At 32.5% G+C, this 27,722-nt stretch overlaps 1 protein-coding gene across 2 annotated transcripts in view; it reads right to left on the reverse strand.

Moving 5' to 3' along the window:
* The window catches only part of LOC114335808 (alpha-mannosidase 2), a 334,793-nt gene that overhangs the window by 226,716 nt on the left and 80,355 nt on the right, over positions 1-27,722 (reverse strand). For both annotated transcript variants that reach the window (XM_050648165.1, XM_050648166.1), the window contains exon 3: positions 25,988-26,249. In XM_050648165.1, the coding sequence (XP_050504122.1) occupies positions 25,988-26,249 (262 nt within the window). The remainder of the gene's footprint in view (positions 1-25,987; positions 26,250-27,722) is intronic.

Here is a 27,722-nt window from a genome sequence, read left to right on the forward strand (position 1 = left end):
TAGTGTGACCCTTGGGCCTGTTTTGTTGCACATAATATTTTGAAATCAATATCAAAGTTTGATAAATACACTCTTAAGTCAGGACTTGCATTTAGCTTATTCCTATACTTATTCTTAATGAAATCATAGGAAGAGAACGATCTCTCAACTAGTTCTGTGTTTGTAAAAGGAAGTAAAACCAGAAGGGCTTTTGTGGCTAAGGGTCCATATTCATCCCTAATGCTCACCCAGAATTGTCCAAGGGGTTTCTTCTTGAACTCGGATTTCAAGGAGGAGTCACTTAAAAGTTCTAGGAGCTTTTCCATCTCATGAACGGTCAATCTAGCAGTCTTGACGTTTTCTTCATTGAAAGGATCTGCAATCCAGTTCTCTCCGTCACCTCGTTTAGGAAAATACTTTCTAAAAGAGTCCTTCAGGTTTGTCAAATGTGTCACTATTTGATGTTTCACTTTGTCAGATATGGGCAGATTATTGTCACTCAAGAAATCATGAAGCGTGCCAAAAACTTCAGCTTGATTGTTTTGAATACAGGTTTTCCAAAAATCAATTTTCTTCAGCATGGATTCAATTTTGTCAGCAACTTTGAATACTGTAATTGAGCTGTTCTGTAACTCTAAGTTGAGTTTATTGATCTGAGAAAAAATGTCAGCTAAATAAGCAAGCTTTTGAAGCCAGTCACTATCATGAAACTTGGAGGCTAAATAAAAAGGATGCTCTTCAAAAAATACTTGCAGTTCATGTCTGAGCTCAAAAAGTCTTGTAGGAACCTTCCCGCGAGATAGCCACCTTACTTCCTTGTGCAAAAGCAACGTGGAGTGAATGCCACCCATACTTTCACAAAGCACTTTGAACAGTCTGGAGTTTGTTGCATTGGCTTTAACAAAGTTGACTACTTTAACTGCTTCATTGAGAACATCATTCAAAGAAGACGGAAACTTTTTGGCTGCAAGACTCTGTCTGTGGATGCAACAATGGCTCCATGCTACGTGGGGGGCCACTTCTTTTACGCGCCCTTGAAGATCGATATATGCCAGACATTGATTTTCCTCCGTCAGTGCATATACCACACAATTTACCCCAGTCTATTTCTTTTTCACAGAAGTAGCTATAAATCACATTGAACACATCTTCCCCTGTAGTACGCTCAGTTAATGCATGGCACAGCAACAGATTTTCTTCAAACTCCTTGATGGGATTTACATACCTTGCATTAACAAGTAAGATTGTTAGGGCAGCAATGTCCGTACTTTCATCAACTTGGATGGAAAAAAAATCACTGTCTTTTAATTGCTGAACCACTTTTTGTTCAATGTACTTAGAAATGTCTTGAATTCGCCGTGAAACTGTGTTGTTTGACAGCGGGATGGAGTTCACCTTACGAACAAAGTCCTGACCAAACATACACTGAACAGCATCTTTTATACAAGGGGCTATCAAATCCTCACCTATTGTGTGGTTTTTACCACTTTTTGCAATATGGTAGCTAATTTTGAAAGAGGTTTCCACAGCATTTTCATTATCTCTGTTAACTGATGCGAAATAAGAAGAAACCACGCCATCTTTCCCATAATTTTTTGAAAGTCGTTCAAAATAGGTAATTTCTTTATTTTGTGCTGGGCGTGTTTGGATTCAAGGTGGCGCAAAAGTAAGGAAGGTTTCATGCTACCATTACCTAAAACTTCTCCACAAACAACACATAGTGGGTTTTTACTTTCCTCCTCTCCAGTAAACGAAAAGCCATATTTCAAGTACTCATTTGAATATTTTCGTTTCTTTGAGGAAGTTCCAGTACTAGTACTAGATTTCTGAGGTTTACTATCACTGGTACTCACACAAGAAGAATGTTCTGCTGCTGAGTCCCGGGACGTACTAAGCTTGCTAAGCACCTGACTTGCCGTATCAGTCTGATTTGTTTTAAACGATCCAGTTTTTAACCACTTTTACATCTTCTTGATTACAATTAAATCGTTTACAAATCAGTCAAAAACTAACACGCACAATAAGCAAGTAAAAAGTAAACTGAACATAAAATCACGTAATGATTTATCACGTAACGTACGACAAACACATAAAGTCCGCCATTAAGAAATATTTTCGGCGTACCCCCAACCAGGTCGTTGCGTACCCCAAGGGGTACGCGTACCCCAGGTTGGGAACCGCTGGTCTAAAAAATGCTTTTTTCAGAATTTCAAAAAATTTTTTTTTACTTTAAAACCAATTGTTCAAAAAATAGGCGCTTTGAATCTATGGAACTTACAGATAATATAAAAAATACACAAGTTAAGTAAATTGTAAGGCCGTTTCGATTCATTTAATTTCGGATGCTAATTAGGGGGTGCTTTTCACGACTTTTGTACCAAAAATAAAAATAGGGGCCAAATTTATTTTGACCATATCTTGCTTACTTCGATGCTAGAAACTTACAACAAAAATAAAGATAAACTTTTTTTAAACACTAAAATAGTGTTTAAGTCACTACGTGTAATACGTCACTAGTATGATACATATATGCCAAAAAAACCATAATTTAAAAATAAAAATCGACCTGTTTCGGAATTTTTCATTAAAGTCTCCGGCTTCGAAATAACGAATTTATTCCTTTAATTTGCACCATACTGTATTTACAGGGTGTCCCGAAAAGATTGGTCATAAATAATACCACACATTCTGAGGTCAAAAATAGTTCTATTGAACCTAACTTACCTTAGTACAAATGTGCTCATAAAAAAAGTTACAGCCCTTTGAAGTTACAAAATAAAAATCGATTTTTTCAATATATCGAAAACTATTAGAGATTTTTTATTGAAAATGGACATGTATCATTCTTATGGCAGGAACATCTTAAAACAAAATTATAGTGAAATTTGTCCACCTTATAAAAAATTTATGGGGATTTTGTTCCCATAAACCCCCCCCCCCCCAAACTTTTGTGTACGTTCTAATTAATTCATTATTCTGTTACCATTTGTTAAACAGAATGTTTTTAAAACTTTTTTGCCTCCTAGTATTTTTTCGATAAGCCAGTTTTTATCGAGATGCGGCTTCTTTTTCAATATATTTACGTAAAAATTTTAGGGGGGTTTTGTTTCTTTAAACCCCCCAAATGTTTGTGTACGTTCCAATTAAAATATTATTGTGGTACCATTAGTTAAGCACAATGTTTTTAAAACGTTTGCCTCTTAGTCTTTTTTTCATAAGTCACCTTTTATCGAGATGTAGCTTCTTTTTCAAAATATACCTAAAAATGTAAATTATAAATAAATTTTCAGATTATTAACAGGTCTCTATAATCGTAATTAACCATATACAAATATGAGGTGGATTTGACAAATATTCAAAATATCTCGATAAACAATGGCTTTTCGAGAAAGTACTAAGAGGCAAAAAAGTTTTAAAAACAATATGTTTAACTAATGGTAGCACAATAATAATTTAACTCGAACGTACACAAAAGTTTGGGGGGGTTTAAGGGAACAAAACCCCCATAAAATTTTTATGGGGAGAACAAATTTCACTATAATTTTTTTTTAAGATATTCTTGCTATAATAATGTTACATGTCCATTTTCAATAAAAAATCTCTAATAGTTTTCGATATATGGGAAAAAATTGATTTTCATTTTGTAACTTCAAATTATGTGCACATTTGTACTAAGGTAAGTTAGGTTTAATCAACATATTTTTGACCCCAGAATCTGTGGTATGATTTATGACCAATCTTTTCGGGGCACCCTGTATAACAATATACAGTAAAACCTCGATATAACGGACCAATTGCGGGAACTAACGGGGTCCGTTAAAGCCGAAAGTCCGTTATATAAAAATAGGTTTAAAATAAATCAGACTATTTAGAAATGTGTCCTCATTATGCTATAATAAAAAGTTTATTGAAATTCTTTGTAAAATATAGCGTTTGGGATCCACGGGGACATCGTTGTTATGCAATGTATCTTGGTATGGGCAGGGTTAAGTATGTATAATATTAACAGGACGTTTTTAATTTTTTTACATTTCACTGGATTTTTGGTCCGTTATATCCGAAGTCCGTTAAATAGAGGTCCGTTATATCGAGGTTTTACTGTAGTTTTATTCGCAACTGGTCAACGCCAAGATACTAATCCGCCCTTCCTAGAAAATTTCGACAAAGAGAAACAGGGCTACAAATAAAAATCTATTATGCGGGCCATTCATGATCTGATTTGTAGTACCTCTAGTGGTACGACAAGAGAGAGAGAGTGACACTACTTTGTGGTCCCTCTAGTCGTACTACCAGACCATTCACGCCCCAACATTTTATCTTTCTAGCCGCCAACAAAGGTCTTACCTTTCAGCCACCTGTTTTCACGTTGGTGTACACTAAAAAATGTATCGAGTAAAGTCTATGCAAAATATAATTCGGAAGATTTGTGTTTTTAAAAATTGGGTACATGAGTTGAGGTTTCATAATTAAGCATGCCATAAGTTTCGTTTCTCTAGCATTTGTCTAGGGATGATATGAACTAATTAATTTTTACGACTCTTGTAATTTTTACGACTTTTTAAGATGGAGGGTAGTTATATTCTATTTTAGTAAACTAAACTAGAGCTGGGATTTGCATTTAAAAATGAACAAAAGTCGTTTTTTCCTCCTAAAATATTTCATTGTTAAGCTCCAAATCAGGCAAATCTTGAAATTTGCCGTGATTTATACTTCGCCTCATTGTCCTCTGACATCTTTATAAACACATCACCAAATAAATAATTTAACGATGGTAAAGTATAAGCCCGGTTACAGATAAATGAGAAATTTAAAGAGATATACCAATTGGTGTACAAGTGGTATACCAGAGGGTGGTGTAAAATTTTCCATCCTATGAGGGTATACCGAACAAAATATCCATGTGCTTAGATCAAATGACATCTGTTTTAATAGTTCCTCTTTAATATTTTGCCTTGTTACAGGATAGTATTCAGAAAAACGCAAAAATAAGTACTGTAAAATATAATTTCATTAGTTACAATTATAAATAATATATTATATTTAAATAATTATAACTGTTGTTAGGTCTATTTAATCAAAATAATGCTTTTATTTTAATCACAATAATGTTTTTATTTACGCTGCTGCTAAAAGTTGCCGATGTCTCCTTTTTATACCTATCAATGACTCCTCTTACTCGATTGTCGGGTTCTTGTCACAGCTCTGCTGTGTTAAAGGTTTTTACATTTCCACGAAATTCTGAACGACCGATAACAAGACTGATAACGCAACAATTGGCAAATGTTGGAGTAATGACAATGTAAAGTGCAAAGTTAATGTACCAGCTTCCAGGGGCAAACGAATATGCATTTTACATTGTGGAGGGGAAGATGGTTGGGTAACCGATGGCTTACTATTAAATGCAAAAGACATTAAAGACAGCTGTTTGGACTATCATCAAGATATTACGGGTGAACTTTTCGAATCGTGGCTTAAAAATAACTTATTACCAGATTTAGCAGACAACAGTGTTATTGTTTTAGATAATGTATCATATCATTCTAGACAACTTAAAAAAATTCCGAATAAATACTCTAGAAAGGATGAATTGCAAGATTTTTTATTATCACAAGATTTATATTTTGAAGATTGGTACACTAAAGACCAATTAGTAGAGGTACTTAATACAAAATTATTTGTAAAGGAATATATTATTGATGATGCAGCAAGTAAAAATGGACATACAACTTTAAGACTACCACCATATTACTGAGTTTTAAATCCAATAGAGTTGTTATGGTCTCAACTGAAATATAATGTGAGACAAAAAAAAATGTAAGTCCAAAATGTTATAACAATGTCGTGAAACTGATAGATTCTGAATTTAAAAATATCACTGAGGATAACTGGAAGAAAGCAATAGAGCACGTAAAAAATATCGAAAAAATATATCTTAAAAAAATTCCTGTTCTAAATAAAATTATTATCAATGTGGAGAACAGTGATTCAGAGGAAGAAAGTGACAAAGTGTAATACCAAAACAACTTTCTCTCAATACTGAGCTTACCCGGAATATTTTCTTACATAATCAGGTGTAGGGATTATCGACATATGTTCAACCCCAAACTACTGCTTCAATCTTTTAAGAAACACGTGGCCTTATTATGAACACCTCACTTATTGTTGCAATATCTATATCTTTGAAAATCAGTTCTTAAGAGAAAATAAAAATGTAAGTAAGTGTTGACTAGATAGTTTTAATTTTTGCTTCAAGGTTTTATAAATTATTTAAATATATATTTTTTATCTTTCACTACCTACCGTTCGCTCAATTATTAATTAGTTTTTGTATACAAACCAAATATTGTTTGAACATTTTATAGAAAATGCATTGCAGAAATATTATTAAAGTAGTTTAAACTTACACAAAATCATCAAGACACAAAATTAAGCTTAGTTTATAACAATTCAAATTTATAGAATCAAATTCTTATAAAATATACCATATTATGTTTCATGTAGGTCGGTACTATCCTGTTCTTTACCGGTCATAGTGCTGCTTATCCCTTTTTTCTCAAATAAAAAACAAAATGTTCACAAAACATAAGACTACAAACATAAGAAAAGCATTACTTTTCTTCCACCCGGTATAAGTACAAAAAAGAAGTTTAATTAAATATTTGCACAACTGTGTAAATACTAAAGAAATATCTAAGATAATAAAAAGAAAAATTAGCGAAATCCGTTAATCCGTTCACGAAAAAATCAACTATGAAAATGAGCATACATTTTCTACATCCTTAACTTATGACTCTCAGTGTAGTGGAAATTTTTAATCCAACATCCAACATCGGCATTCACGCTCTAACTTTCTTTGTAATACCGCTAGTAGTACCACTAGTGGTACTACTAGTAGTACTACAACCCATTCACGGTCTGATTTTAGATCCAACGTATCACTCTCTCTCTCTTGTCGTACCACTAGAGGTACTACAAATCAGATCGTGAATGGCCCGCTTTAGATCCCTTTTTCTAGAGATAGGGTCCAGGTGTAATTAAATAAGTGGAGGCCATAAAAAGTTGGAAATTACATCCGTCCTATCTGGTATCACGTCGTCGGCGTCACGGCGTCCCCGAAGATCAATAAGGAGAAAGTCATTACGACTTCGTCGATCTAGTCATCGTCTTCACACTCTCGCTTGACAAATTAAATGGTGTTTTCAAACGGAAATAACGATATATTTATCGGGTTCTCGAGAAATATGAGAGGAGCATTGTATTTATGGGCCGTGAAGGGGAAATATGAGTCGGGATAAGTTATGACGTTGATAGTCCATGTTGTGAGGCCACTCCCATCAGAAAAAAATTTCTGATTCTGTTTCTTTGCCGATTTCTGTCCAAAAATGTCCCATTTAAACAAATCTGAAGGGTACCGGGCGATATTTTTGGGCAGAAATTGTGTAAACAATTTCTTTAAACAAATTCAAGATATCGCCTTTTTTGCTACGAAAAATATTTTTTAGGTGTTTTGAAGTTATACCTACTTCTTTATGTCTAAGAGCTAGCAACGTTTTCGAGAAACTATTTTAAGACAGCTGATTCTTTCATGTATTGTTCCCTATGCTTCCGCGAACACCGTACCGGCCATCTGGCTGCTGATACAGGTTGCGTTCATTACTGCGCAGCACACCTGTACAGGTAAATATAAAATCAGGGTGATTGATTAGTGTGATAAAGCTTAGTAGATCCGCTATAGAAATAGATAGCAATAAAAGTTAATAACAAAACTTGTAGCCAACTTTCATCTTCACATTACAAAATTAGTTAGAATGTTACAGGGTGTTCGATATCATAGTGGCAGACCAAACTTATGTTTTTTTAAATGGAACACCCTATATTTTATTTTATATTCGAAATCCTGTTAACTTCTTCATCACAAAAATATAAAGGTTTGTTATGTTATACAGGGTATTTACAAAGTTATAACCAATGTTCTACGAAAATCGTAATAAGTTCAGCTCCCTGTATAAATAAAAATAAGCACAACAGCAATGGTTTATTGGTGCCATATTTTTTTGTTGATTATCAAAATTTATAAAAATGGTTGATATTGCTAATTTTCTTTATATCGAATACAGGATGAGTCAAAACGCAAGTACATTAAATGAAGTAAAAGACAGACGTACTCTCAATCATTTAATTGTGTACTTCCGACGACCGGTTTCGCTCTCTATAGGTTGCAGAGCATCATCAGGTCAACGGTTACAAGTCACTAAATGATTATTATTACATTATATTATATTAGTACATTATTTTCTCAGTAATTTTAAATACAACACCTTAATTAATAACTTGCTCTGAAAAATGAAAATACTCGAAAACTAACAAATTTAGGCATAGGGAATATTATACAAAAATTAAAGTACGGTAATGATACTTTTCGATGGTAATATAAAATACAGGGTGTTCCATTTAAAATTTCTGAGAAAAGAATTTACTTGCGTTTTGACTCACCCTGTATTCGATATAAGGAAAATCAGCAATACCAACCATTTTTATAAATTTTGACAATCAACAAAAAATATAGCACCAATAAACCATTGCTGTTGTGCTTATTTTTATTTATACAGGGAGCTGAACTTGTTACGTATTTCATAAAAAATTGGTTTTAACTTTGTAAAAGCCCTATATAACATAACAAACCTTTATATTTTTGTGATGAGAAAGTTAAGAGAATTTCGAATATAAAATAAAATATAGGGTGTTCCATTTAAGAAAACATAAGTTTGGTTTGCCACTATGTTATCGAACACCCTGTAACATTCTACCTAATTTCGTAATGTAAAGCTGAAAGTTGGCTACAATTTTTGTTATCAACTTTTATTGCTATCTATTACTATAGCGGATCTACTGAGCTTTATCACACTCATCAATCACCCTGTATATTGAATTTAAATTATTTTTTCTACAACCGTGTTAAAAATGCAATTTTTAGCACTCCATACGAGCGTTAAAAATGCTACTTTAAGGCACTAGTGCTTTAAAAAAATGTTTAAGGCACTGCAGTTCGTATTGACCGTATAGGCAATTTTGATGTAATGTCAAAAAAATTTAAAAATGGAATGTCAGTCAAGTTCAAGTAAAAGTTTTTGTAGATATTGTCCTGTAATTACGTTTGTAGAAAAAATATTGTATGATATGCGTGTTAAAAAGTACATTTTTAAGGCACTCATGTGAATTGCAGAACTCGCTATCGCTCATTCTGCAAACTTTCACATGCGTGCCTTAAACGTGTACTTTTAACACTTATATCATAAATAACTATTAGGACGAAACATTTTTTTGTCATTACTTTTTAAACCACAAAAATGTCTGGCAATTATAGTTCATATTTCTAATAATGTTTAAAAAGTAATGACAAAATAATTTTTTGTCTTACAATAATTTTAAATTCGATATGTTTACCTGTACAAATGTGCTGCGCAGTAATGAACGCAACTTGTATCAGCAGCTAGATGGCCGGTACGGTGTTCGAGGAAGCATAGGGAATAATATATTAAAGAACCAGTTGTCTTAAAATAATTTTTTTTTCGACGTTCTAGCTCTTGGTCCATTAGGCGCGAGTGGAAAAATTGTTCAAAGTGAATTTTTATAAAAACGACAGTGTGAACTACGCGCACACGACAGCATGAAGTTAGTTGCTAAATCTGTCAAGTCACATATGTATCAGTGCAAATAAAGTATGAAGAAAATATATTGGTGTTTTAAGTAAATATGTACAGTGCTAGTCAAAAGTCCGTACCCCCCTCGTATCTTTTGAACGGTTCTACCTATAATAGTGAAATTTGGAGGGAGGAAATTAACGGACGTAAGCTTCTTAACTAGTCATGACAGGTGACGTAATAGTGACAGATGACGTTACAGAGCCACTGTGACCGATAATTTTAAATGGGATCATATGGCAAGCGATACCTCGTTTGAAAGATATTCAAAATACCTATTCAGTCATACTAATTTTTTTGGGTTTAAATTGACTTTGATTTTGGTGAATAAATTAAATAAACATAATATCGTAGTTTCGCATTCAATTAATAAAAATTCAAATATCCGCCTATGGTTTTTTTGTAACAAAAGTTGACGTTTTTCAACTCTCTCGTAGTTTTTACGTCAACGTCAATTTTTTTGACAAGTTATCATAGGCGGACTTTTAAATTTTTATTAATTAAATGCGAAACCACAATTTTATATTTATTTCATTTATTCATCAAAATTAGCTTAAACTCAAACAAAATTAATATGACTGAATAGGTATTTTCAATACCTTTCAAATGAGGTATCACTTGCCATAAGGTCCCATTTAAAATTATCTGTCACAGTGGCGCTGTAAAGTCATCTGTCAGTATTACGTCACCTGTCATGACTAGTTAAGAAGCTTACGTCCGTTTATTTCCTCCCTCCAAATTTCACTATTATAGGTATAATCGTTCAAAAGATACGAGGGGGGTACGGACTTTTAACTAGCACTGTATATATATGTATTTATTATCATTTTTGTGTCTTTGGATTTGTGTTTGTCGGGAATAGGATAATAGATATTAAAATATGATGAAAAAAAGGTTATCTTAGTGTTATTTTTGTACAATCTCTTAAAATAATTAATTTTGGTGCTAGACGAATTAACTGTTATGCGAATTTAAGACATATGTTTAAGAAATAGAAGTATACATTACTACTAACCTTTTAGTTATTTTATATTAGGTCGAAATATTTCATAATTTGAATTAGAATACTGGATTATAATGAAATATTGCTCACATTCAGCAACATTGTAAATTTTCTATGTTATACTTTGCCATATTGTTTACGAACTATATATCGACATATGACAGCGACTGTGCAAGAAGTGCGAGGTTGCCAAATTTTGTTTGTTGTAGGTTTCACTACATGTACCTTTGCATAATATGTATGTTGGTTTTTGGGGATTATGATACTGTTTTAAAAAGGGATGACCGACCGCTTGGGAAAACCTCATGTAGCTTTACTTTTTTAAAGTCGGTGTATCGGAAGAACAACAGGTGTTCCGTCCAAAGAGATCTACAATAGACGCTATCTTCATCATGTCGACAAGCCCATGTTTACATGCTTTATAGATCTGAAACAGGCATTCGACAGAGTCCGATTGAAGGACGTGCTCACGCTCCATGGAAAGAAACACATAAGTCAGAAATATACAAACATAATTAAAGAGCTCAATAGATCCAACAAAACAGGAATAAGAACCACAAACGGGCTCACTGAAGAAATCAAAATCAATATCGGCACTAGACGAGATGACAGCCTCAACCCATGCCTATTTAATTTGATAATGGATGATCTTATAGCTACTGTTAACAAAATGAATCAGAGATACAGAATTGGCAACCGAACCATAAGAATACTTTGCTACGAATATGATGATATCTTAATAGCCGAAAACGAAGATGACTTCCAACGCTTACTACAAAAATTTTAAATAATCGCCGAAAAGTATAACCTGAGAATATCAACATACTCTGGGCTAATTAGCAAAATACAAGGAAAAGTTATTTACTAGCAATTTTATTGCTGGAATCGAATCTTACTATTGTATGTATTAATAATATAGATATGCAAAGTCCGCAGATAGTATGCTACTTTTTTTATAAACAAAATGGCGCCCGAAAATCGTGTTTTTTTCAATTTTTGCTCTATAACTCCAAAGATTTTAACTTTAGACCAAAAACACGGAAATAAAAATTCACCGCAATTAAATTCTGCATAGAGACGTGTTCTTTCCGATTTACTTCGACGAAAACTTTCCCCAGAAAAAGCGGGTTTTTCCAACAACATCTTTAATTTTCAACTAAACTTTTAGATAAGTAGTTGTTAATCAATAATTAAATAACTTGGTAAAGTAAAAGCCCTTTCCGTATATATTATCATTCCAGAAGTCTATGGAAATTGAATGAACAGTTTAGCAACAATTGAAATGTTAATTAAAAATTTTCGGTCGCTATAATAACGACAATAATTATGATGCATAAGAATAACTATAATTTTTTCATAAAAAGACACTATACCTATCGAATGTACTTTACAGAATTGAAATTGAACTATTTAAGCGGCCTCAGGAATATTTTAAAATTATAAACAATTTTTTGGTTTATAAACAAATAGAATATCTCGGGAAATATTAAACTAAATTAAATTGTGAAAACGGTATTCAAAAGCCAGCGGCAGGACGCTTCTTTTAAAAGAAAAGACGTTTAATTATGACCAGTGGTCCCTGAGATACAACCGGTCAAAGTTGACCGGAATTTACGGCAAAGATATAAACAATAGAATCATAATTTTCAAACCATCACCTTTTTATTTTTGTCCTCTTTCTCCACACCAATTTTCATATCTTTAAAATCCTCATAACATATATTATTATGATAAAAACTATCGATAATACGTGTGAAAATTGCCAAAAATAGCAAAATTCCAATCAAAAATTAGGTTGAAGAAAATGTAACCCTCAAAGTTCAAAATCGGTAGGTATACGTTAACAAAATGCATTTTCTTGGCTTCCCATGGAGCAATTTCCTTCATTCTTTTTTTGTTCCCTAATAACTCGAGTAGAGCCATCGAACTAACGCATTATTAAATGTCAAACTTGCTTTTGTTTTGTTATAATAGATTAATTTATTTATAAGAACAGAAAATTACATATTTTTTCCAGTTGTAGGCTTTTTTTTAGATAAACTTACTACAAGTGTACCTTTTAAAGTTAAAAACATAAATATTCTCATTTGAAAGCTGTATAATTATTTAAACAATTTTTATTTAAACAAATTAAAATATTGTGTTATAATAAATAAATTAATTTATTATAACAAAAGAAAAGCAAGTTTGACATTTAATAATGCATTAGTTCGATGGGTCTACTCGAGTTACTTGGAAACAAAAAAAGAATGAAGGAAATTGCTCCATGGGAAGCCGAGAAAATGCATTTTTTTAACATATACCGATTTTGAACTTTGAGGGTTACATTTTCTCCAACCTAATTTTTGATTGGAATTTTGCTATTTTTGGCAATTTTCACACGTATTATCGATAGTTTTTATTATAATAATATATGTTATGAGGATTTTAAAGATATGAAAATTGGTGTGGAGAAAGAGGACAAAAATAAAAAGGTGATGTTTTGAAAATTATGATCCTATTGTTTATATCTTTGCCGTAAATTTCGGCCAACTTTGACCGGTTGTATCTCAGGAACTACTTGTCATAATTAAACGTTTTTTCTTTTAAAAGAAGCGTCCTGCCGCTGTCTTTCGAATACCGTTTTCTCAATTTAATTTAGTTTAATATTTCCTGAGATATTCTATTTGTTTATAAGCCAAAAAATTGTTTATAATTTTAAAATATTCCTGAGGCCGCTTAAATAGTCCAATTTCAATTCTGTAAAGTACATTAGATAGGTGTAGTGTCTTTTTATGAAAAAATCATAGTTATTCTTATGCATCATAATTATTGTCGTTATTATAGCGACCGTAAATTTTTAATTTACATTTCAACTGTTGCTAAACTGTTCATTCAGTTTCCATCGGCTTCTGGAATTATAATATATACAGAAAGGGCTTTTACGCTGCCAAGTTATTTAATTATCGATTAACAACTACTTATCTAAAAATTTAGTTGAAAATTAAAGATTTTGTTGGAAAAACCCGCATTTTCCGGGTAAAGTTTTCGTCGAAGTAAACCAGAAAAAACACGTCTCTATGCAGAATTTAATTACGGTGAATTTTTATTCGGGTGTTTTTGGTCTAAAGTTAAAATCTTTGGAGTTATAGAGCAAAAATTGAAAAAAACACGATTTTCGGGCGACATTTTGTTTATAAAAAAAGTAGCACACTATCTGCGGACTTTGCATATCTATATTATTAATATATACAATCATAAGATTCGATTCCAGCAATAAAATTGCTGGTAAATAACTTTTCCCAAAAATGGCCTATTCTCCGATAATCAGCCCAGACTAACAAAAAAAACCCAATCGATGGTAATATCCAAGAACCCAATTAGATGTAAATTTGCAGTGGACGAGCATATAATCGAAAAGGTAATGGATTGTAGATACCTGTGTGTGGAAATATCTAGCGACAGGCATCTGCGGCAAGAAACAAAATAGCAGGAACAGCAGGTAATTTATTCACTCACGGTACTACCATTTGGTACCACGGTACTACCACGGTACACTACTGATTTACCAAGGGCGTTGGATAAAACCAACTGTGTTCTCTTTGCAGATGACACAACCTTATTATGTAGAGGCAAAACTGATTACAGTCAGGAAATATTAGAAAAATCTAAATCCTGGTTTAACTGTAACAAACTTAAGTTAAACGAGCAAAAAACCCAGACAATAGTATTTAGTTGTGATAGATGGGTTAAACCATCTGAACCAGTAAAGTTACTAGGGGTGACTATGGATACAAGGTTGCACTAGTCGCACCATATTGAAGGATTGTGTAAGAAGCTCGCCTCACAAATTTTTTCTATGCGCAAATTGGCTACTTCTGTGAGTCGAGATATTCTTAGGTCAGTTTATTTTGGAATGGTTCATAGTATCCTGACATATTGCATACTTCTTTGGGGAAACTCGTCCTATGCATATAAAGTTTTCACTTTTCAAAAAGCAGCAATCCGAATTATTGACTCAGCGAAATATCGCGCCAGCTGTAAACATTGTTTAAAAAGTATGGCATTCTTCCTTTACCTTCAATATACAGGGTGTTTGGTAAAGAATGGGCCATAGCTTAACCTCAGGTTCCTGAGGTTATAATAGGCCGATTTAAGCTAACTTACCTAAATACAAAGTTTATAATAACCGAGATACAGGGTGTCAAAGTTAAACTTTTTTTTATTTATTATTGAATATTTCCTGACAGGTATGAGATAACAACATGAAATCTGGTATGTGGGGGTTTTTTGGGTCGACAAAACTAAATTCCCTACCAAAAATTATGTATTGCCCAGAGGGCGCCACATACGCCTTTCAGCACTCATTTATTACGTTCAATTATTTTTATCCCTCACTCTGTATAATTTTGACATTAAAATTTTTATTCTGCTATTAGTTTTACTTAAAAAAGGTATACTTCTTTCATCTCCCTAAACTCAACCGTTTTCGAGATAAACGCATTTTAAATCTGCGATACACCATCATTTTTAGCATAATATCATTGTAGTTACACTCGAAAAATAACTTAAAACCATAATAATTGTGCCAGTTCTCAAATTTATGTCATTGCATCGCAAATTCCATTTGAAGAAATTTGCGATACATTTTTGGATAATTTTAAAATCGGCTTATTTGCTTAAATCGGCCTATTTTAACCTCAGGAACCTGAGGTTAAGCTATGGCCCATTCTTTACCAAACACCACCCTGTATATATTTGAAACTTTGTTAACTGTTCGTAATAATATACAAGATGTGAAAACACATACTGATCAACATCAGCACAATACAAGAAACAAAAGTCATATCATACCATATTCCAAATTGTATGTTACACAACTTAATACAATAGATTATAATCTGTATAATTGTTGTTTAAAACTAAACAAAAATATTGATATTAAGGCAATGGATTCTAAACAATTTTATAAATTAGCAAAATACTTCCTGCTTGAACACTGTTTCTATAGTATACAGGAATTTGTTCGTTTGAGCCCCTAATAGTGTGGTCGTTTTTATGAAAACTAAATTACACCTAACTGAATTGTTTTTTTTTTCTATTTCTATATTTCTATTTTTCACTGTATATGTACTTTACACATTGTGTTCTTGTATTATTTCCGTAGTTATTTCCGATGTATACAAAAGTGACTTATTTATATTGTGACATGACATGTAGTATTTACTATGTAAAAATTGTCAATAAACGTATCTATCTATCTACTGTGGTGTCCTTCGACAAAATCGTCGATGGTATCAATTCTGCAGTACTGCAGCGGATAGGCTAGTCTGTCTGCGGTTAAATTATACGATTTCGTTGGATGCACGGACACACGATCAAAATTTTTGCCAATTAGTCGAAATCGACATAATTAAACGACGGCGCAGTATCGTGAGTGGCCGGGTTTAGACCCATACTGACATACGCAACTGATACAAGGGCCAAGACGGACCAAGACAACAAAGACCAAATAAATAATGAGAACAACAGAGATGAAAACCCTAAGATCCATAAAAGGTATCACTCTCAGAGATAAGATACGAAACTAAGATACATTGAGAGAGCTCGGCGTTCAAGACATAGTGAGATGAACAAGGGCACGACTACGCATGTGGGTAGACCACGTAGATAGGATGGATCCTGAACCTATGGCGAAATGGGCGAAGACACAGAAGCCCAACACCAAACGACCCATAGGAAGACCCAAAAATGATGGGACGAGAACGATGGGACAAGAGCTGGAGCTCCGGATCGCAGAAGAGACTGTAACAGAAGAAACAGGACATAGTCCTATTAAAAGAAGAAGAAGATATTCAAAATGCTCCCCTTTATAAATACGCACCATATAGTGTGACGGGAACCGACGGGGCGGCTTAAAAGTCGAGTGGACACGCATAATTAACAATTATTAAAAACAACAGTCAATTGAAATAAAACCCGATTACTCATCATATCTTGAAATTGAATGTTAAACTTTAATTTAGGCATTGGCCACTTTAAAAATTATAATTTACGTATAAGTTTTCAAGCCTCGAAAATGCGTATTTTCGCATTTTTCAGATTTTAAATATCTTAAGCGTCGTTTAAACACAACAACAAGTCACAGCAACTAGTTGTGATGACAAGTTGAAACGCTGTTTAGACGCTGCGATTCAATGCGATACCACCTTCAACCCAACTCCAACTTTGATAAGTTGTGCGATGCACCGTTTACACACAATGATAAGTTGCAACAACTCGATTGACCTTGATAAGTTGTTTGATTTATCATTGTGTGTAAACGGTGCATCGCACAACTTATCAAAGTTGGAGTTGGGTTGAAGGTGGTATCGCATTGAATCGCAGCGTCTAAACAGCGTTTCAACTTGTCATCACAACTAGTTGCTGTGACTTATCGTTGTGTTTAAACGACGCTTAAAGCGTCGTTTAAACACAACGATAAGTCACAGCAACTAGTTGTGATGACAAGTTGAAACGCTGTTTAGACGCTGCGATTCAATGCGATACCACCTTCAACCCAACCCCAACTTTGATAAGTTGTGCGATGGACCGTTTACACACAATGATAAGTTGCAACAACTCGATTGACCTTGATAAGTTGTTTGATTTATCGCTGTGTTTAAACGATCCTTTATATATAACATGGGCGCCCTGAACATCTGGGTTCCAGATGCGCTCTGGACTAAACGCCAATAAAATTACAACACACGCAAATCAAAATGTAATTCGGTACAGTTTGGAACAAATTTGATAAGTATCAAAGTTTAGGTGAAAACAAAAGATATTTTCAAGAAAGTATATAATTTATATAACTGGATCATTGAAGAATGATCACAAACATCATGAAAAATGAGTCATTTTTGTACAAAATTTACTTTTTAAACTGCTGCAGTAATTCATGTTTTTATGAAGGTATTTATGACTTTTTCTGCAAAGTTCCAGGAAAAAGCTTTCATTTAAGACTTGTTAAATTAATATTACGCTTAAGTTATTTAAAGAATTATAAAAAAAAGCCTGAAAAATAAATTTGCAAAAAAATATTATTCATTATAAATAAGCACTATAAAATATTTTATTTTGTAGAGGAAGTTGCGTTATGGTACCAATATAAAGCAAAAAAATTGTTGAAAAATATTTAAGAGTATGTATGTTTTTTCAATTCTAAAAACGTGATTGTTGTCGATAGAGATACAACTTTTGTAATATTTGTAGGTCTGGATCCCGCGTATGAAAAAAAAGTTGATTAATAGCAAGCTGAAAATTTGTTAATAGCTTAAGGGTGTCTAGTCGGATAAACTTTGATATATGGGAACACTGGAACAGAGGCAGTTTTAATTGTGGAACAGATTAAAAATTTGGAACGGTCAGACCACGAAAACGGCACATTTATTTTGTCCGACAGAATAGACTTAAACTCTCCGAACAGAGATTAACCTCTCATGCAAAAATCAGACTGCTATTTATCACCTGTCATAATCCCTGTCATTTGACATATTCTACATGTTCCACTCATTAAAACGCCCATTTAGTGATAAATAGCAGTCTGATTTTTGCATGAGAGTTTAATCTCTGTTCGGAGAGTTTAAGTCTATTCTGTCGGACAAAATAAATGTGCCGTTTTCGTGGTCTGACCGTTCCAAATTTTTAACCTGTTCCACAATTAAAACTACCCCTGTTCCAGTGTTCCCATATATCAAAGTTTGTCCGACTAGACACCCTTAAGCTATTAACAAATTTTCAGCTTGCTATTAATCTACTTTTTTTTCATACGCGGGATCCAGACCTATTATATTTTACATGTAATTTTATAAGTTTTATAACAGGTAGGTACAATGACAATTGTGTAAATACGTATACATTTTTATACTCATATATTATAAAAAAATATGGGTGTCTCAAGCACGGCTTAAAGTGCTCAAAACTTTGTACTGGTTGAAAGCCAAAAAGTTTTCATTTAAGATCGCTACGAAAATCATTATTTTTCAAAATATTCTACAATTTTTACTATATTATGTATAGATGCCATTGTTAAGTAGTACGGGGTGATTGATGTATTCACGCAGTGTTAAATGTTAATCTGTATTGATAAATACAAAATTATGAATTTTTAATGTTGGAAAAGCTATCTCGGCAAAAAACGGTTCAAGGAAAACTTTTTTTTCAGATGTGTGAAAAATTGTCAGGAACACGAATATCGAAACGGCATTTCAAATTTTTAATCCCCGCGACTTTATTAAAAAACAGGTTATAAACAAATTAGAACAATTTTCAAACACAATTTTGGAGGGGAATTTAATAGAAAATTTTGATTTCGCTTATTTTAATTGATCATATGATCGTAAATTTTTATCGATCAGTAGACTAAAATACACTATACAGGGTGTCCCCGAAAATAGTGCGTTCCTTAAAGGTAGGGGAGAAGCTTATACCTTGGGCCAGCTTGTACCATGGGCCACCCCATTTTTCTTTTATTTTGCGCGCGAACTGATTGCTGTTTTTCTTATATCAAGTCATCGTCCGTGGTTAGTTGTTGAACGTGATTAGAAATCATTTGCGGCTATCGTAAAAATATAGTGTTTTATTTCGCGAAAAGTAACTATTTATAGGATAGATAATTTCCTTTTTTAATTTTCGTGTTAACAGATATCGTGAATTATATCGCAGGGTGGGTATTCCTATACTAACAGGTAGATAAACAACACAGTGAGAAATATAACAAAACCGTTTTATTAGGCAGGCCGCACATCAAAGAAACATGAAACGTAAATTACGTTTCATGGAAATAAACCACTGCTAAACAAATATATGTCCGGCCATTTATGAAACTCTCCGAAAATAAAAATGTGTCATGAGCATGAATCACACTCGTTTCATTGGTAGGCGGACTTTGAGATTTGTTTAGCAGTGTTTTCTTTTCATGAAACATGTTTTTCATTTCATGTTTTATGTTTTTCGTTTCATGTTTCTTTGGTGTGCGGCTTGGCTAAGGTTAAATTCACATTTGTTTTCTTTTCTGCCGAGTCTTGTACCTTGGACCGCTATCACGTCTTGTACGTTGGGCCGTACAAAATTAATGGGAAAAAAGAAGACACATTTTTATATTGCGCAAGTAACTGCTGTAAGTCCCTATTTAACGGTCCAGTATCTGAAGAGAATTCTGAACAGCAACAAATTTTCTGGCCCAAGTGATCAACAATTTGACACTGACATTGAAGATGTCTTGCTCAAACTTGAACCATTAAGTCAGGCTGTGTTGTCTGAAAGGCAAAAAGGAGTACATGTGTTTGACTTAGATTTTGAGAGGTTCAATGTTGAATAACACAATTTTTTGTATAATATATTTTTAAAGGTTTACGGGTGGTTCAACGTACAAGACTACGTGGTTCAAGGTACAGGACTGGTTTGTACCTTGGACCAAATTAGCTCTAATAAATAAAATTCAAAAAAATATGTTTGGTTTTGTTTTATTAAAATGACCTTTTAATATAGTACCCTATGGTGTGTAAACTACAAGTTAGTCCCAAAAATTTTTACTTGAAATTTAAAAACTTCAAATAATTGAGCTTTGAAAAAATCCGGTTCAAGGTACAAGCCTCTCCCCTATAGGTAGAAGGCACAATGTAGAGCAAAAAAGGCTTATAACATTTTTTTTCTAAATTCAGCCGTTTGACCAAAAAACGAAAGTACATTTTGATATGCAAATTGAAGTCTGGCAACAACGTGCAATTCAAAAATCTAAAGATAGACAGTCACAATTAAAAATAGTAGGTTTGTAGGTCAGCTGTATCTGGTAGGTAAAATAATGTAAATATCAACCAAACCGATATACACTTCTGCAGGGGTCTAGTGTTTACATTTTTTCACCCCGTCCGTGGTCGTCCCCTCACATCAAACAAACCAAGAATTTGGTTTGTTTGATGTTATTGACATTGGATATAATTGGTTATCTAGTTTTATTCTGTACCAAAAGAACGGGTATTTCTTATTTCTTAACAAGTAAGTATTTTGGGTAACAAACGAATATTATATCCGTTACTTTTAGCCCGATCAAGGAACACAAAACTTTACAAAAACCTCAAAAAAATTAAAGGAAGGATGAAAATTTGGGAATAGGTAGTTACAATTGTCTATTATTGTATAAGAAAAAGTTTACAATTCTACATCCCCTCCATTTTACAAAAATAGGGAAATAAGGGTTGGTTTTTCATTAAAAGTGCTGTATTTTAAAAATAATGAAATAATAAAAAAATGTAACAGTGAAAAATAAAATAGTCATCAGAGTGATTTAACCTTAAAGATTGGTCTTAAAATTTTTTTTAGATCTCGATTATTTTATGAGATATATCCTATTATACCATAACTATAAGGGTTGAAAACGAAAAATTTTTAAAACGGTCTTATTCGGTTAGTGTTGTATCAATTAATCTGAGAATTGGTGAACACACTCTTTACAGATCTATTAAGGGCTTGAGGTTAAGATTTTCCAAAAATTTTCACTAGTAATACCACTAGAGGTCAAATTATTTCCGGAAATTTTCTAAAAATATTCATGATCAAAAAAAAATTTCCGGATATTAATTTGACTTCGCGTGGTATTCGGTAAGAAAATTCCACACCAAATTTGCATTTGAAAATCCAAAGCTGCATGAACAGATTAATAGCGCGCCATAGCTTTGTCAGCAATTATTTAGGCTTTCAAATTCGTAATTTCTACTCATTGTAGTTGCATGGGAATACCATTTCACGATAGAAAATAGTATATTCTTCAATTTTACATAAGTTTTGAGTAACTACAAGTGATAGAAAATTATTTTTTGGCGTTTTATTTTAAATTATGTAAACAAATAAAAACCAGTCTGTCAAAAATGTTCTGTTATTGTAAACGTCAAAAAATTTCCACTATAATTCGCTGTTGGGTACCCCACGAGCAAAAAATTTCCGATAAAATACCTCCGTTGCCATGGTGATCTGTCAAAATAACGTATTTTGATTGGTTCAAAATTACAGGTGTGGAATTTTCAAAAAAATTTACGGCCAGTGGAAAAATTCTGGAAATTTTTTGTTGAATTTTTGTAAAAAGAACTGAAAACTTTGGTTTTTCTTGTAAGTATGTACTTACCTAAACGAATTACATGCGCGTGCACGTATCCTATATTACTTTCTTTTTGAATTAATTTAATAATTTGATAAACTATAATTTTAAAGTACATACTTGTATTTTTAAGTTAATTATTTCAATATAAACATATAAAATGAAAATATATCAAAATTTTTAAAAAATATTTCTTTTACTAAATATTTATTAGGTTTTCTAAAGTTCATTTAAAAATTAAATTAACTTAATTAAAAATAAATGTACTCTATTAAGAGGCTACATCAGCGCGGCAATATTTTTTTTCGATAGTTCTCCGAACTTTCAACAGTGCTGCAACAGTGTGTCGGCAGTAATACAGTGTCAGTGACACTATACACTATACTATCAGAAACAAAGGCACAGTAATGTGATAACAATAATTATTATACTCATAGGCGCGCTAAATGTTGCCATGTCAGTAAAGTTCGATTTAATTTAATTTTAGAGTAATTTCTACATACTAACATGTTTCTTAAATTGGGCTCTGTACCACAATTCTTTACTATATTGCGAATATGTGTGCCAGATATGTCGACAGAATATTCAAAATTAAAGTTGCAATCTTGGAATGCGTTTTTCGCGTGCTGATGTTGCCTCCTAAGTTATAAAGGATTAACCCGCGAGTAGTCGCGCGGTGAGATAGAATCTCAATTTTTATCTTTTTTCGCGATAACTTGATGAAAAATTTTGCAATTTTAAAAAAAATTCGTAAGTGCCTCGAGGAAGGGTGTAGTAATGCGTAGGAATTTTTTTTTCTTCTTCTTTTTGTGGAATTTATGTAGTCGCGCCGTTAGATAGAATCTCACATTTCATCCTTTTTCCTAATACATACAGTAAAATTTGTCAGTAACGGCCACTAAAAATGAAAGAACTATTGGCCGATATAGAAAGGTGGACGGTATTGCCAGTTTTTGTAGTCTACATATAATTGGTTTGGGAAATTTTTAAACTGGCCGTTAGGACAGGTGGCCGTTAACACAGGTTTTTTAAATAAAATTGTTAGAAATATATATTTTCAATATAAAAAGTAGATAAAAATAGTACAAAATAAAAATTTGTTTTAAATTCGTATTTTGAGATAGAATCTCACACGCGACTATCGACGTTACAGAAGTGAGCGCGACTACTCCCGGGTTAAATGAGTATGAAGTACTAAAATGATAAAAGGTGCAATGAAAAATCGTTTATTGTATATCGAACTGGATCGTCACTGTTTACATTTAATTAATTAATCTAAATTATTCAAAGTTTATTTTCATCTTCGTCTGATGTAAAATTTGTGTCTGAATCAACTTCATTTATAATAGAATCAACTGTAAAATCATAATTTTGGGTCTCTTGGCAGCTACCATCTAAACTATTATCATCTTAATCATCAGAAACTATAATGTCTTCCTTTTTATGATTCGTACAATTACCAGTTTGACAACTTCCGCATGCAGCATGAAAAGGTTTCTCGTTTTTTAATACATATTTTTGTCTACATTCTAATTTCATCACAGTCCAAAAGCATTTTGTGTCTATCATCTTTTCTTTCTAAACTTACACTTTTTAATGTTTCAATTCCACGTTTGACAATTACAATTTTTTCGTTATCACATTCTAAATGTTTTTCACAAATAAAACAAGAATTATTATTATTTGTTTCACTGTTCGCACTCATTGTAAATATTTACACAATTATTTTATACCAAACAGATCACTTTTATTGATAATAAGTTATAAATTCAAAAACTTTGACAGCCGAAAACGATAACAAAACATTGCAGCGAGAACATTGCTCCAATTTTTTAGGTTATGTTCGTCTACTGTGTTTAGGAAGCGCGCCGTTTTCTCTTTTAAGCAACTTTTTCACCTGTGTTTACGTGCCCCATATATTTTTACCTTTGCAAGAGGCCTGTTGTATATAAATGTAATATGTTATTCAAGCCTTTTTTAATATGTTCCCATATTTTCATTTACAAAAAGGCTTTCAGAAAAGAATGGCATCGATTTTATTAAAACATGATATTTTTTTGTAGTTGTTTTTAATAAGTGAGCCTTATTTAAAAAGTATTCTATGCATAAGAAAAATAGATACCGCTTTCGAAAGAGTACATTTTCAAGTACCTACAAGCATATTTTTAAAGTTTTTTTATGAATTTTCAACAAAGATATTATTGATTGAAATCTTGAAAATTGACTTAAAATAAAAATCAAAAAAATATCCATTTTTATCGCCATACAAATTTTTATCCTTTAAATTAACGTTGTGCAATTTTAAATCCAAATGTTAATTAGCCATCTTAAAATGTAAATCTAAAAGGAATTTTAATTTAAATGATTATGTAAATTTTTGTGACAAAAAATATGTGTTGCTCTCAAAACTTGTATTAGTATATTTTAAAACATATTTTTCTAAATTAAATAATTTCTAGTTCACAATGAAAATATATTCACGTTAAAATTGATATTTTTCTAAAGGTATTGTGTTTTTTTCGTACATTTTAATGTTTAATAAATGCCCCAAATTATCGATTTAAAAGTTAGTTAGTTTTAAAATGTGACATTTTTGTTGCGCGCGCAATTCAAATAAGCGCCCCTGTTAAGTACTTTAAAAAGGGCTATAGGTTAGAAACGAATCAAGATGCAAACAAAGTTTTTAGTCAAAATTTTAGGATAAAAGTACCTTGATGATTTTTAAATAAAATTTTTTGTTATTATTGCCCTATTTTCCGAAATACAGCAATTTTAATGAAAAACCAACCCTTATTTCCCTATTTTTGTAAAATGGAGGGGGTGTAGAATTGTAAACTTTTTTTATAAAATAATAGACAATTTCAACTACCTGTTCCCAAATTTTCATCCTTCCTTTATTTTTTTTGAAGTCAGATTGTTCGTTGATCGGGCTATTTGTAAAGGATACAGAACGGGTAATGGGTGCAATATTTTGTGAATGACTCAGGACACTAAATGGAGAGACCTATAAATTTCTTGTAAAATGTTTTGCCGGCACTTCTCGAAGTGCCTTTGCAAACACGACGTGACATGTGGTTTCTTCACGAGGAGCCCCAGAGCTGTGAAAAATCTTCTGGATACCACTTATCCTCATCGTTGAATTGGTAGGAATAGACTCATTCTGTGGCCACTAACGAAGTCCCAAATTCATTTCTGATGAATTTTTGATACTGCAGAAACTATCCGACATAATCTAGTTAACTATGGTATTACTAACAACTAATAGATTCGTCGTATCGATGCATGTGTTCGCGCAGGTGGAGTTCACTTTGAACATTTATTATAAAAATTATTATCAATTAAGTACAAACAAATAATTTATTTTTAGATCACAAGTAAACCAACTACTGATAGTCCGAGCATAATGTAAAAAACTAAATTAGAATTATTAAACGTTGTCCGTTTTATTTAACTTCCACTGTAAACTATGTAATTCAGTTAAAACAACTTAAATTCAACACCTTTGTGTTTCTTATTGTAAATAATTGACATTTTATCAATTCGTTTAAAATTATTCCATATTTCAATAGATTTGAGAAAAACGTTATGTACAAATAATTTTTCCTATGTACATTTTAGGAATTAAACCATAGTTATTTAGGTAAAAGTTATAATTTATGTAAAATTTCGAGCCTTAATTATAAAACCTTAATTAATTCAGATAATAGCAAAAATGCCACATTATTTAAGCAAGAAATAATTATTTTGCAGGTAGGTATCTACGGATGTCAACAAACAACCCCAAAAATCACACCTCAAATACTAAATAAACAAGGGGTTTGATTAGGTTAAATTTCCACAGTCACAAACAAGTTCTTCTACGACACGTTGCCATGCAATTTAAATTGATTAAAATAAAAATTCACTTATATGGAGAACAATCTAATTTTTTTCTTGCAAACGGTTAACTTTGAAAAACATGTTATAGGACTTTTTTGTTCTAAATTGTGTATTATATCCATACCTTAAAGGAACACACTATTTTCGGGGACACCCTGTATATGCACACTATAATAGATATGCACAGGTGGACCGCATCCTTGGGGTAGACCACATACTGTCCGTTTTTTTAACTTTCCAAAACTTTATGCTTTTCTAATACATAAAATGAGAACTTTTTAAAACTACTCGCAATAATATTAAGTAACTTACCTGAAACTCAAAGTCTTTATACACTTCTACGGTGTTGACGTCGGCTTCTGCAGCAGTTAACTTTGGACAAACTTCAAAGGACTTGTCCTGACCGTAGCGTTCTGTGTTTCTGATAATGTTTCTAAAGAACCTTTGTGTTTGTCTGCTACCTGAAATTTCAGCCCGTTGACTCTGATCCACCCTCTGATTTACATCTGATGTGTAGCTGGTGTAATACACGCATAGTAGAACTGTTAGGCCTATTGCCGACAAGGCGAAACATCTGAAATACGACAAACCACATATGTATTGACAATGGTACATAATTCATCGCTAAATTCTATACAGTATGTTTAACCCATGCACAACACTACGTATAACGACGAGAATGACGAAATACCAAAAAAATGCTAATAAGACTAATGTAAACGCACAATGGGGAAGACCAATACGTGAAGATCTATGTAGTACAGCGATACTCAACCTTTTTCTGTCCTGGGCCACATAGTAGCTATTGCCACAGCTTGCGGGCCGCAGTCAAGATGAAGTTGTATACAGGGTGTTTCATTGGGAAACGGAAATATTTGAATGGTGAATAGAGGTAAATGAGGCGGTTCTAGACATACTAAATTTATTGCTCCACCGACTTTATAACCGAGTTACAGGGTGTTTTATCGATTTTGCCCATTTCTTTCTGGACCCATAACTTTAGAACCACCTTGTATTTTTTTGATATTTGGTACAGATATGTCACATTTAGATCCCAAACCACCCAACTACTAATCACAAGAAAAAATCAGGTCTGGATTAAACAAAATTATAAATCCATTGACCTTGAAACAACATCCTGTATATCCTGTTTACACATTTGAAAAGAGCTTTAATGTAGCTTCCATTTTTTGCGCAAACAATTCAATGACTTTAATTTTGAAATTATGTAAATTTTTAGGAATTCGTACTTTCAAAACAAAAATTTCGATATAATTATTTCAAAATTAATGTCATTAAATTGTCTACGCAAAAAATTTAAGCGAGCAATTAAATTTAGTTTTTATGCTCTTTTTAAATGTGCAGACGAATTTTGAAAATTTTAATATACAGGGTGTTGTTTCAAGGTCACAATTATTTTATTTTTTTTTTGTTAATCCGGACCTGAATTTTTCGTGTGATAACTAAATGGGTTGTTGCAATGTAGTAAATAAGTATTGATTATTTTTAAAATGAGTATTTGTTCATTAACTTTAATAATTTATTATTAAAAGTTAATACCATGCTTTTTAATCAGAGTTCTAAAAAATTTCAATATAATATTTAAAATTAAAGTCATTAAATTGCCTGCCTCACTCCCAACCACGCCTCAAACAAATCGGCACACTATCAAATAATTAGAAAAAACACGTGAAATTTGACAAATAATTTGATCACAGGGCCCTTTAGTTGGCCTTCGGGCCGCATAAAAAACGCTAGAGGGCCGCAGGTTAAGTATCACTGATGTAGTAGGAAGTGGAAAATAGTGCAGTCAGTGATGTAGTCCTGTCGCCAGTGGGGGTACAACGGCCTCCTTAATTCAGATGGACTTACCCAAGTTTTTTTTATGTATTTTGACCCGTAGAACACGAATTTTTTGGGTAACAGTCGATCCGGATGTCGATAAGATTGTTATAAACAAAGAACTTGAGGAATCACATAACAGCGATTTTTCGCAAAACAAAACATTTTTTTGTATTTTTTGGGTCATTCTAAGCAAACAATGTTT

The sequence above is a fragment of the Diabrotica virgifera genome, chromosome 4 (genome assembly GCF_917563875.1).
Source record: "Diabrotica virgifera virgifera chromosome 4, PGI_DIABVI_V3a".
Taxonomy (NCBI): domain Eukaryota; kingdom Metazoa; phylum Arthropoda; class Insecta; order Coleoptera; family Chrysomelidae; genus Diabrotica; species Diabrotica virgifera.